This window comes from Saccopteryx leptura, chromosome 3 (genome assembly GCF_036850995.1).
Source record: "Saccopteryx leptura isolate mSacLep1 chromosome 3, mSacLep1_pri_phased_curated, whole genome shotgun sequence".
Classification (NCBI taxonomy): domain Eukaryota; kingdom Metazoa; phylum Chordata; class Mammalia; order Chiroptera; family Emballonuridae; genus Saccopteryx; species Saccopteryx leptura.
In genome coordinates, this window is record NC_089505.1 from 246,864,954 (window position 1) to 246,877,000 (window position 12,047).

A 12,047-nucleotide genomic window follows, 5' to 3' on the forward strand; every position below is an offset into this window, starting at 1 on the left:
CTCTCGTCCCCCAAGCAGGAGGTGCCTGTGCAGGGACGTGGGAGTGATTTTACTGACTCCTAGAGGGGTCTCTTTGGGCTTTTCCTAGGGTCTGGGCCCCACCAGCCCCGCTGGAACAAGACCTCTGCCAGGAAAGTGTGTTGATGTCCCTTTCCTTCTTTCCCAGATGCCATTCTGGGTATGTCGGAGCGCGCTGTGAGCACGCGGACCTCCTGGCGGTGGTGGCCGCCAGCCAAAAGAAGCAGGCCATCACCGCCTTGGTGGTGGTTTCCGTCGTTGCCCTGGCTGGCCTCATCATCACGTGTGTGCTGATACAGTGAGTATTTGCTGCCCCTAAGGTCGAGTCTCTGCCACCTGCCCTCCCAGGGACCTCTGCAGCATGCCCAGATTAACAAGGCCACCTCAGCAGTTTATTGCTGCGATGTCAGATTGGTGTCAGCTAAGCCAACAGGAACTTTGGTGACAGCTGAGCTGTAAAAGGGCACATATCCTGAGACTTCCCAGCAGCGGGTCTGTGCACTGCTGGAAGCCACATGGAGCTAAGGCAAGCTCGCTCTCTCTCTCTCCCTGTTGTTGGGTTTGGAGCCTTCTCTATTTCAGGATGGGGATGTCCAGGTGTTCCAGAATGAAATGGAAACAGCTCCCAGCCTCATTTGGGCAGGATTCACAGAACAGCTAAAGGCTACCAGTAGTTTAGCATGGTGGGGAGACAGTAAGTAGATGGGGTTATTCTGGCAAGGGCTTGAGTAAACAACTGCATGTTAGTGCAGGAAGCCAGGCTTTAGCCCTCTGACATTGCCTAGGATTTTGGACAAATAAGCATCTCTGTCCTGCTTGTTTATTGGTTTGTTGGTATTGAGACATCTAAAAACACACACTCCCAAGACTATACTTTCAGGGATCATTTCTATAGTTTGTAAAAACACACACTCCTGCTGAGTGAAATAAGTCAGACAGAAAAAGACAAATGCCATATGATGTCAGTTATATGTGGAGTCTAAAACACAAAATAAACAAACAAACAAAACAGAAACAAACTCAGATATAGAGAACGTTTGACGGTTGCCAGATTGGGGGCTGGGTGAAGAAGGGGAAAGGATTAAGAATTACAATTTGGTAATTACAGAATAATCATGAGCATGTAAAGTATAACACAGGGCATATAGTCAATAATATTATAATATCTACATATTGTATCAGATGGGTACTAGATTTATTAGGGAGGTCACTTTATAAGTTATATAAATGTCTACTCACTCTATGTTGTAAAAGAAAGTTCATACTATATGATTCCATTCTTATAAAGCTGTAAACAAAGCTAATTGGTCTCTAGTGACAGAAAATAAATCAGGATATTTGGAGAGGGTGGAGGTGGGAGGGAGGGAGAAGTGGGATGATTACAAAGGAATACTAAAAGTCTTTGGAAGGTGATGGATATGTTCATTATCTTCACTGTGGTGATGGTTGCGTATAAGTATACTTATATCAAAACTTATCAAATTGTATACTTTAATATGTATACAGCTTATTGTACATCAATTATACCTCTGTAAATATATTTAAAATTTAAAAAAAAATTTAAACTAAAAATAAACCTGCTCCTGGTTCTGGCAATGAATAGAGTGCCCCTTAGAGCCCCAGCGTGTTGACAGGAGCCACAACCTGCTCACTTCCTTCTCCTGGAACAAGCCAGCATTAAGTGGTGAGAGATGAGGTCTGAACTGGGATGGCCTTTCCTTCCTTTCCAGCAGTATCTGTTCCACTCCCATGTTTCTTAGGAAAACATGTTTGCAGGTAGTGACAAGCAGCCCTGGTTCAAGCTGGGGCAGAGCTCAGGTTCTGCCACTGGTGAAGACCTTCCCTGGGGATCGGTAGCAACCTAATGGCCACTGTCCTTGATTCTCCTGGCTGGCTGGCTGCCTGTGCCCATCCGCCACTTCCATAGCCCTGTTACAATGGCCAGGACGGTCCTAGAGCCTTAGAGCAAGGCTGAGTGCCCACCTGGCCTCTCTAGAGGGACATAAAAGCTCATTTTCAACAGTTTTTCTTGGAGACAAGAACAGACCAGGATACCTGTTCAGCCTCTCTCATTTCCAGGGAGACAGCCAGTCCCACCTCTTCTCTGTCCTTTGCCAGTCTGTCCTTGCCAGATGCCAAGTTCAGAATCTCTGAGCGAGAGACTAAGCCCTCATGCCCTCGGGGCTGCTAGCTGCCTGGGCAGGGTGTCCTCCTGAGTTGCAGAGTTGGTTGGGCCCAGCTCATCCCTTGCCAGAGAAATTTAGAGGCTTTTCTCTCACTGCCCTTAGGACGCTCCTGGCTGGGTGGGACATGACTGCGGCAAGTCTTCCTGGCTAGCTGACAACAAGACAGCCATCACTGATGGCTCTGGGGTCAAGGCCTTCAGCGTGGGATCAGCTGGTTTCAACCTGCACTGTGGGCAACTCAGGAGGGACTCTTGCCAGGCAGACTGCTCTGGCCACCGTGCCAAAAGCAGGTTGGGCAGAAATATCGCATAGCACCTTCTCAGCTCTGCTACCCAAAGATTCAGGCACCCCATTAACCTTCCCAGGGCTGGGATGAGGATCGTGACTTGCCACCAGGCACCAAGAGGAAGGAAGCACCGCAACAGGCTTGTTCCCTCATCTGTTCTCAGGCTCGTGTCAGTCAGCAGTCCTCCCAGCCCCAGTCAGCAGATTTACAGATTATAGTTAAAAAAAGTAGAAATGAATCTTCCCTGGTAACCCATTGGAATCAGTCTCTAGGTAATGAGTGACCTAGTGCTTTCTTCTCTGGCCTTCTTTTGAGTTCTCTGGTTCTATTTCCATGCTCACTCTGCAAACTGTTCTTCCCTGCCCAGAGTGGGAGGCAGGAGCAGCCACAGCCCTGATGCTGCAGGACTCTGGGTACCACAGGTGCACCAGGAGGTTGGGTTTGCCACAGCCAGAGCATGCTACTTCCAAGAGAAGAATTGACAGCCACTGCGATCCATGGCTCATTGTCTCATTCTGTCCCTGGGTCAGTTTAGCCCATCCATGTCCCCTGCTTTGCTGATGGCAATACCTGACAGAGGACACACACACACACACACACACACACGCCCCCACAAACCCTCACAGCTTTGCTGGCCTGAAGGGGCTGCTTTGTCCCAGTACTGCAGGCAGTTCTGACACTATGACTACACTGACAATGTTACCCTGCTGCCGCTTTCTGGAACAGGCCAGGCCCTATGGCAGCTGGGAAAGCTGGAGCCAGGCCGCCCTGAGCCAAGCTGCACAGACACAGCTGGTACTTTAGAGTGGCCAATGGGTGCTTTTGTTGTTGGCCAGCATCTGCCCTAAAGGCCACCACCCAGTGAGGCCCTCAGTCCCCTGCTGTGTCTGTCCTCCTGAAGGCCCCCATGGAGGCTGGTTTAAAGCCCAGAGCTGCCCAGCAGGACTCTGGGGCAGACACTGCACCCGCTGGGTGCTCTTGCCAGGCACCTGCCTCAACCATGTTCTCTGTCTTTGCAGCTGCTGCCAGGTCCGAAAACACTGTGACTGGTGCCGGGCCCTCATCTGCCGGCACGAGAAGCCCAGTACCCTCCTGAAAGGAAGGACTGCTTGCTGCCACTCAGAAACAGGTAAGGGCTGCATCAGGGAGGGGCTTTTTCCTCTTGGGAGACACTGTTGCATGGAGAAAATGACCACCTTTTCCAGGTCTGGGCAGAAGTTCTTGGAGGATGAACCAGAAAAGGGAGAAAGGAAAATGATATTTAACTACCAAGTCAGGGTTAGTTTATTTTAAGGTATGTTTTACTCAGAAGGAAGCTCTTTTTTCCTTACTGGTTACTGTGTGACTTTTAACAAGTTACATAGTCTCTTTGAGCCTCCATGTTCTTATTAAAAAGATGCTGTGCAAATTGAATAAATACTGACATAAAGTATCTAGTATAGAATATCACCATATGTAGATACACGACAGAGTTTATGTTCTTTCCCTTGAAAAATCACCTCCCTTTTCCTATCTGTGAAATAAGGGATTTGGCTTATAGAATTCTCTCTAAGGACTCTTTAAACTCAGATTCTGTGACCATCATTAAATTTACCACTGTTTCATGAATGTTTTTTGTTTTGTTTTTGTTTTTTTAATTAAGTGAGAGCAGGGGAGACAGAGAGAGACAGACTCTTGCATGCACCCCAACTGGGACCCACCCTGCAGATCCCCTATGGGGAAGTGCTCTACCCATGTGAGGCATTGCTCCATTGCTTAGCAACCAAGCTATTATTAGCACCTGAAGTGAGGCCAGGAGCCATCCCCAGCCCCCAAAACCAACTGGCTCAAGCCAATCGAGCTGTTGGGGGACAGGGGTTGAGAAGTAGATGGTCAATCTCCTGTGTGCCCTGAGAGGAAATCGAACCTGGGACATCCATACACCAGGCTGATGCTTTACCACTGAGCCAACCAGCCAGGGCCTCATGAATGTTTTTGTTGAAAACAAAACAAAGCAGAATGGATATCTAGACAAGGGGCAAAATGGACATCTTAGGAGACCCCACCTGAGCGTCACTAGCTTGTGGTTCATGGAGCCAACTTGCTCCTTTATGCAGACAAGCTCTGAGAAACCTTGCATCAGCACTTTTTCTGAAATGCATTTAGACCAATAGAGCCTATCATAAAAGTTCATTTTCAAGAAGTAGCGGGACAGGAGGCAATTACCCCAGGCTGATCCACCCAAAGGTGTTTTCTCTACTAAACAGTTGACATTCCAAAAGCTCAAGGCTGCATGGAGCATGTAGGAAGAAAAGTATCTGGAAGTTGGAACACCTCATCGTATCTACCTGAAGTGAACTGAAGGCATGGGAGAATCATTCATTTGTTCTTCATTTCAAGAACCCCAGTAACTGTGCAGGGGAAGTTCTTTTGATTTGGGAGGATGCTAATCCATTAACCTTTAAAATAGCCTTGAGGAGGGAGAAGGGTTTGTGGGTGTTGCAGGTAAACTGAGTCTGCCAAAGGCCTACTTGGGTGCCACGATGAGTCCATGTCAGGGAGCTAGGAAGGAAACCAAAGCTTCTAAAGGCCTCACCCACATCTCTCTTCCACTACATCTTGAGCCATCCATTGAGCTAATGGAGGTAAACCTTATTTTATCTTTTAGCACCAACAGAAATATTATTTAAACCTTTTAAGAACATTTAGGGTTTTTTTTTTACCACTTGTCGGCACCTCAGCAGAATCATTTGGGGTAGGGTAAGTTTCTTCTTAATGTTATGTCTTCTCTACTCACATTTGAGAGGACTTTGCCTGGGCATGAGTCTGGCCTTCCAGAGATGGCCACTGAGAATAAAGCTCCTGTCCCTGAGGTGATGAGTACCTTCCCACCTCCAAAGGGACCATGGAGGGACCAGGGCAGGAAGCAGTCCAGGCTGACTCAGGAGCTGCTGGAAGTGGGGTCCATGCCACCTCACCACAGTTGCCACAGAGGAAGCCCTCAGGGCCCCACCCAGTGAGAAACAAACAGGTTCTTCTTGGATGGTCATAGGGGAAGCCATTCTACCACCAGAACCCTAGACCATCTCACGAGCTGCCCACTAAACCTCATTTTATGAGGGAACTGGCCACAGCCTGGTCGAATCACATCCCGTTGAATTGGGGCCCACACAACAGAGTGCATCCCCCATTCTCTTCTGCCACAACTCATTTCGCTTTTGGTCAGCCCTTTCTTTGGCACTAAACACACAGTTTTAGAGCCTGCTGCTCCTGAAGTTGAACCAGCAGAATTTGAACTCAGGCCTGAATGCCCAAGAAAACTTGGTGACCATGGTTGACACATCTCCAAATTTCTTTCTTAAGCCTGTTTTGCCAGCCTGGCTGGGTCTGGCCCACAGAACCTAACCTGTGTTTCCTTCCTTGCAGTGGTCTGAGGAGCCCGGAAGAGGATTTCCCCAGGTAGACTGCGGCAGCCCTGATGAAGAAAGATCTTCTTCAGGACGGCCCAGCAAGGGATGCCCGGGCCGTGCGACAGACTTCCTGCTCTGCCTGCAACACCTGTGCAGAACTTTTGCCTTTTGTGGGCCTTCTTTCAAAACTCTATCAAAAACTCTGTCTGCTTGGGGTTATTCAATGTGACCTAGAAAAGAAATCAGTGGATCACAATTTAAAGACTGGTCAAAAAAGAACCGCAAAGGATGTACTTCCTTTTTACCTATACAAGGCGTGTGCGTCAGTCAGCCTCTGAGTCCAGGTGTCGTTGGCTTCTACCATTCATGGATGCCAGGCGGTGGTTCTTTTTATGCGCCCACAACAGCATGCATCCTGCCCAACACCGGAGATTGCTCTAGTTGTTACAGTTTTTTCTCATCCACTTACTGGGGAAGATGGTAGAGAAAGGGTAACTGCTTATGGTTATGTGAAGATGCCAAGTTTAAGAAGAGCTGTGTCTGTCCTCTGTTCATGAGACCTTCAGCCAGCCCAGCGTCTTCCACTGACACCTGCTGAGGACCTTCCCAACTCGTCACCCCACCTTTGGAGATCATTTTTTATTTATTAGCTGGATGATGGTTTTATTTTTAATCTCTTAAGTCAATGTAAAAAAGCATAAAACTCTTTTAGATTTCTACATTAACGATGGATGTATTTCTGGTTGCAAAGTTATACTGATTAGAAATGTCTGGCTTCCTTGGGACCACTAAGGCTTAGGAAAAGCCACCAAGAGTACAGAGATGGAAGCAGAGGTTGAGTTGCTGCTGGGAGCAAAGGTTGGGGTTCAGAGGTTGTGCCATTGAAGGCACAAAGCAGGTAAATGCCCCAGAGACATCCTGGTGGAAAAGTTAGCCAAGTCAGCAGCATAGATTTGTCACCTCTGTCGGGAGAGAGGTAAGAAGGCACCTGTGTGTGCATCTACACAGGCTAAACACAATACGTACTACACTGCTCCAGGACAAAATGCATTAACTTCCTCGTGCACCCTCTAAGAGTGTTCTATGAAAGAGCATGTTAGCCGAGAGCCACGGGCACTTGGGGCTACATTCAGGAAAGGAGGGCTGGTCGTTGATTTTCCATTTTGTCACTTGGTTGATTTGCTACTTCATTTTTAAAAAGAGAAATTTAACTTTCCTATTTACTTTCAAGCATGGGAGAAATATGCCAATGATTTTGTATTAGTTTGTTTTTCATTCAGGAGGCTGATTTTATTAACAAGAACTCTCACAAGCCATTGCCACTGTGAGGGTCTCATTTTCACCTCAGAGAAGGGAGGCGTTGTTCTGCTGGGCATTAGGGCACATGTGACCCACTGGCCTGCCCGTGGGAAGCACTGCTTTCCTCCAACTAAACAGTGGGGAGCTCATCCCTAGGCATTATCGTTAAAATTTGGGAATGGAAAAACAGTGGAATAATATAAAACTCTTTATGTTAGGGAAAATTCTTCACTAATATTTGGAAAAATGAAATATTTCTGCCTTTGAACCCTTCAGTGCATTGAGCATCTCACATTATGAAAGTAACCTTTAAAATATATCAGGTTGGCTTGAAATTTCTATCAGTTAATTTTGTCCACCCCTAATTCTTCTTGCACAGTCTGTCTGTTTCAATGAACTTTCTCTCCCTTTCTTATAGTTGAGACAATTATATGACCCATGTCTTAACTCCAGCACTTGTTTTGAGTCACAGTACACCCGAAGCACTGAGAGCAGGAATAGGATCTGTGCACTAGTTGGCCCCCTAACAATGTGATGGACACAGCTCCCAGGTTTAAATAATAAAAGAAAATAAGTTTAAGTTTGCATTCCTTGGGCCAGTCCTACAGCGACAGCTATGTGAGGCTGTCGTGTGTAGCATCTCACTCAGAGACCAATCTGATGCCAGCTGTAGACCCCAGTATGCCTCAATCTTCCCACCAGACTGATAGTCTGAGATTCTGGTTTAGAGAGACTAATGAAAGTGGAGTAGCATCCTTTGTTAACTTGAGGTCACATTTTATCTTAGGACAATCTTTCCTCAGTCTTTGAGAGACTCTTTGAGCTCTGACTGCCTTTAAAGAGTATGGACTGATGTGAGAATGTTTGTGGGGCTTTCTTCACCTAATGAATGGAAGGATCAGTGTCCTGTCTTAGACTTCCAAAAGCCTTTGCAGAGGTTTGAGGAAACATGGATGGATGCAGAGGGAACCTTCTTGTGGAGATTTTGGATTTAGTGTCTGGGAATGCTCTGATCCACAGGTCCGAGTTCCAGCTGCCAGTGGCTCCTTCCTGTGCCTGTACAACCACGCAGTGAACAGACTTGAATGTGCACCTCCGCAGAAGTGCCTCTCGGTCAGCCCTCTGTAAACCAGGTCTGAAAAGAGTTGGAAGAAGAGTCTGGGGTCAAGACAAGCCTGAGTGGACCTTTGTCTGTGCCTCAGGATATGACACAGCCTTGCTTCTTTGGTGTTTTCTTTTCTAGAAATCAGATGGCCAACAAGCTTTAGATTGCTGTGCCATTTCATAGCATTGGTACTTTATTGGTTAGCTGTACAATGCCCTCATTTCGGGTTAAAAATGTATCTTCAAATCCATCTCTGCAGGTCCCTTGTGTTTCCTTGCTTTTTAGAAATCCAAGTGTTTTTGATGACTAGGGAATCATCCCCAAGACCTGACCTGATAGGTAGCCATACCCCTGGGAGTGGGGAACACTGCTGTTTCCAGTGTCTATCTCAGGAGAAATGAAAAGACCCCATTCAAAAAAGGGAATGCTCCCACATCTTTTATAGGGACTGCTCTACAGGCCATGAATTCTTCAAGCATACTGGCAGGAAACATTGTCTTCTAGATGGGAGATGCACAGCAGCCAATCCTGATCTGGAAACAAAGTCTGGACTCACTTGGAAAAATGCAAGATATAAGCTTACTATTGTGTTCCAGCACAGGAGGGGGACAGAATGCCCCCCAAGTCTGTTTTCCTGAGAAAGGAGGAAGAGGTGGGATTGATACTCCCTAAAGTGGGTGAGGAGAAGTGTCTAGCATCTTCAACTAGGTCTCCTAGGCCCAGGTTATCTTAGTGCACATGGTCCACTGGTTGCTTTTCCAGGTAGTTTTGGCAGGAATGGGTGAACCAGGCTCCAACACTGCTCAGGGGACCCTGAACCCTTAGTAGGTTCTGGGCTTTAATTTCTCCTAACCTGCTCAGTAATGGGGTTGGGGGAGGGGAACAATTCAAAAGCCTGGGACCATGGGGGACATCACAGAAACAGACAAATACCTATGCTACTCTTAATGTTCTAAATAAGACCTGTTCTCTGTAGTCACTGATGTGACCAGGCTTTCTGAAAGACCTGGTGTTAAGCACACACAGTGCTAAAAAGCAGCCCCTCTTTCTGGTGTAATAATTGAAGTGTTCAACTTTTCATTATCTTTATTATAACAAACCTGACGCTTTTTTTTAGAACTTGTTACTCTGACTTCTGTATATGTTGCACTGAAAGGTTAATATTTAATGTTTTAATTTATTTTGTGTGATAAGTTAATTTTGATTTCTGTAATGCATTGATGTGATTGGCAGTTCTTTTCTTTAATGTCTGAATTATTTAAGAGAGTAGTGAGCAATATAAAATGCAGTTGCATTTTTCGGTAATATGCATTGTTGTTCAGTTGTACTGTACCTTGTTTGGAAAAATGAAGGAATGAACTCTTTTTTTTTTTTCCTAAATCAAGACTGGAACTTTTCTTTTGTGATGCTGGGATATTGCTGAAGCAAATCAAGATTTTTCTCTGCAAATGTGAATAATGAGAAAAAATTAGATGCTCTTTTTCAAAATGTGGGGATACTAAAATGAACTAGAGTTGACCCCCTCTGCTTGAAGAAACCAAATTCTTTGAATTTCTTCTTAATATATAAATAATGTTATCATCTGCTACGTGTCTAACATTATGCTAAATGATATAAAGGAAAATATAAAACACACAATCCCTGCTCCAAAGGAATTGAGATCTGGCTGGGAAGACAGACTGACATGCAGAAAATAATACTAGACTCTAGTAGTAGACAAGATATGAATAATTAATTATAGGCCTGGCCTGTGGTGGCGCAGTGGTAAAGCATTGACCTGGAATGCTGAGGTCGCTGGTTCAAAACCCTGGGCTTGCCCGGTCAAGGCACATATGGGAGTTGATGCTTTCTGCTCCTCCCCCCTTTCCTTCTCTCTCTTCTTTCTCTCTCTTCTCTAAAATGAATAAATTAAAAAAAAATAAAATCTAAAAAAAAAAAAAAAAAAATTTAAAAAAAAAAAAAAAAAGAATAATTAATTATAGGTAGAGGTTATGGATTGATAGTGGTGGTTCTCAAAGTGTTGTCCCCAGAGCAACAGTATCAGCGTCACCTGAGAACTTCTTGGGAATGCAAATTCTCAGGTCACAGCCCAGACATATTAAACTCTAGAGGTGCCCCACACCCCCTCCACCTTTCAGGTTATTCTGATACCTGACAGATATTCATCAGAATTCATTCTGGTTCAAGTTTGAGAGCCACTGTGCTTTAGGACTCAGTGAAGGGCAAATTAGTGTGGGGCTACAGTTTTTAGGAAAAGCTTATAGAGGCTTTGCAGAAGAAATGAAACAACGTGATTTACCCCTTAATGTTCAAAGAGCTATTAGAAAATATGATCTTGAATAAAGACCGGCATTAATTTGGATCTTCTCTGCTCAGCCTAGTTGAAGAAAAAAACAAGCCTGTCCATATCCTGCTATACCCCACTCACTCACCTCTGGCTCACCACTGCCCAGCTTCTAACTGTTAAGGAATTATTCTAAAACTGTCAGCCCAATTCTCAAAGGCCTCACTGCACTTGAATTCCCGTGGTTCTAACCCATGTGTGAACCTCACATGTGCAACCTGTGAGGAGCTCATGCAGGAGCAGTGGAGAGTGGCGCATTGCTGAATGGAATGAGATCTTGGTCCCCAAGGGTCAGCACTTTGTAGCCGGGAACAAGTGTGTGGAGACTTGTCCCGGCCCCAGAGGGCTTGGTATCAGCCTAATTTGCAGGAAGATGAACACCCAGGAACCTTTTTGTTCTGAGTTCCTTGGCCTGATGTCTGTCCCTTAATAGAGCCTTTACCCCCTTCATAGGAGGAGGCGAGACCTGCTACCCATACTTGGTATTCCCTCTCATGATGCTGTTCAGTCTTCAGGGACATCTTCAGGCCTTATCTTCACCCCATAGAGTTTTCTGCTTACTCTATTTCTTCTCTTCCTCCCCAACTTCCAAGCCCTCCTCCTGCCGAGATGGCCAGAACCAGTGTCCACCGGCTGTCCCTGGTCCTGGTCAGGAGCACCAGACTGGAGTGCTGCGACCCATTCCAGGAGAAAGTACCTCCGAACATGGAGTCAAGCCAGATCTCCCCTCCTTTATCCAGGTGGCCTGTAGTTGCCAACCTGAGTCCGTGTTCTGGACTGTTTGGGCTTAGTCTTTTTGGATGCTACTGGCCCAAACTTCAGACCACTGTGTGCCCTGACTCCTTCCCGGCCCATTTTGGGGGTGTTTCAGGGTGACCTAGCCTGGCCCCCTGGGTCAGAGCTCCTTGCCCTGCAGCTGCCTGGAATGCTAGCACCAGCACTCTCCCTGTCTCCTGAAACTTCCTCTTCCCTCAGGGTGAGGCAAAAGTAGATTTACAGTTGTTTGAATGGAAAATAACAATAATAAATAATAATGCAAGAATAAACTTTTGTGTACTCACAACTGTAAATCTACGTTTGCCCACCACTGTATTTGCTCTCTGCAAGACTTGCTGCTCACAACAGGCCCTGAGGCTTCTGCTATGACCTTTCACCTCTAGAAATAGAGAGGACATGCATATTGATCACACAAGCAGGTGTGGCAGTGCCTGTTCCACGAGGTTGGTGTCTCTCCTCCCAGGTCAACTGAATTCTAGATTCTGTGAGGGTGGACACTAAGCATATTTTTAAATTTCTTTTTCAATTATAATTGACATACATTATTTGTTTCAGGTGTACAACATAGTGGTTAGACATTTATATACCTTACAAAATAATCACCACGGTAATTCTAGGACCCATCTAGCACCATACATAATTA

The 12,047-nt window shown here is 45.9% G+C and overlaps 1 protein-coding gene across 1 annotated transcript in view; it reads left to right on the forward strand.

Annotated features, from left to right (window-relative positions):
* Window positions 1-9,915, forward strand: part of TGFA (transforming growth factor alpha) — a 102,976-nt gene extending 93,061 nt beyond the window's left edge. The window contains exons 4-6 of the mRNA XM_066378041.1: window positions 167-316; window positions 3,510-3,619; window positions 5,896-9,915. Coding sequence (XP_066234138.1) covers window positions 167-316; window positions 3,510-3,619; window positions 5,896-5,903 — 268 coding nt within the window. The 3' untranslated portion in view covers window positions 5,904-9,915. The remainder of the gene's footprint in view (window positions 1-166; window positions 317-3,509; window positions 3,620-5,895) is intronic.
* Window positions 9,916-12,047: the final 2,132 nt, after the last annotated feature.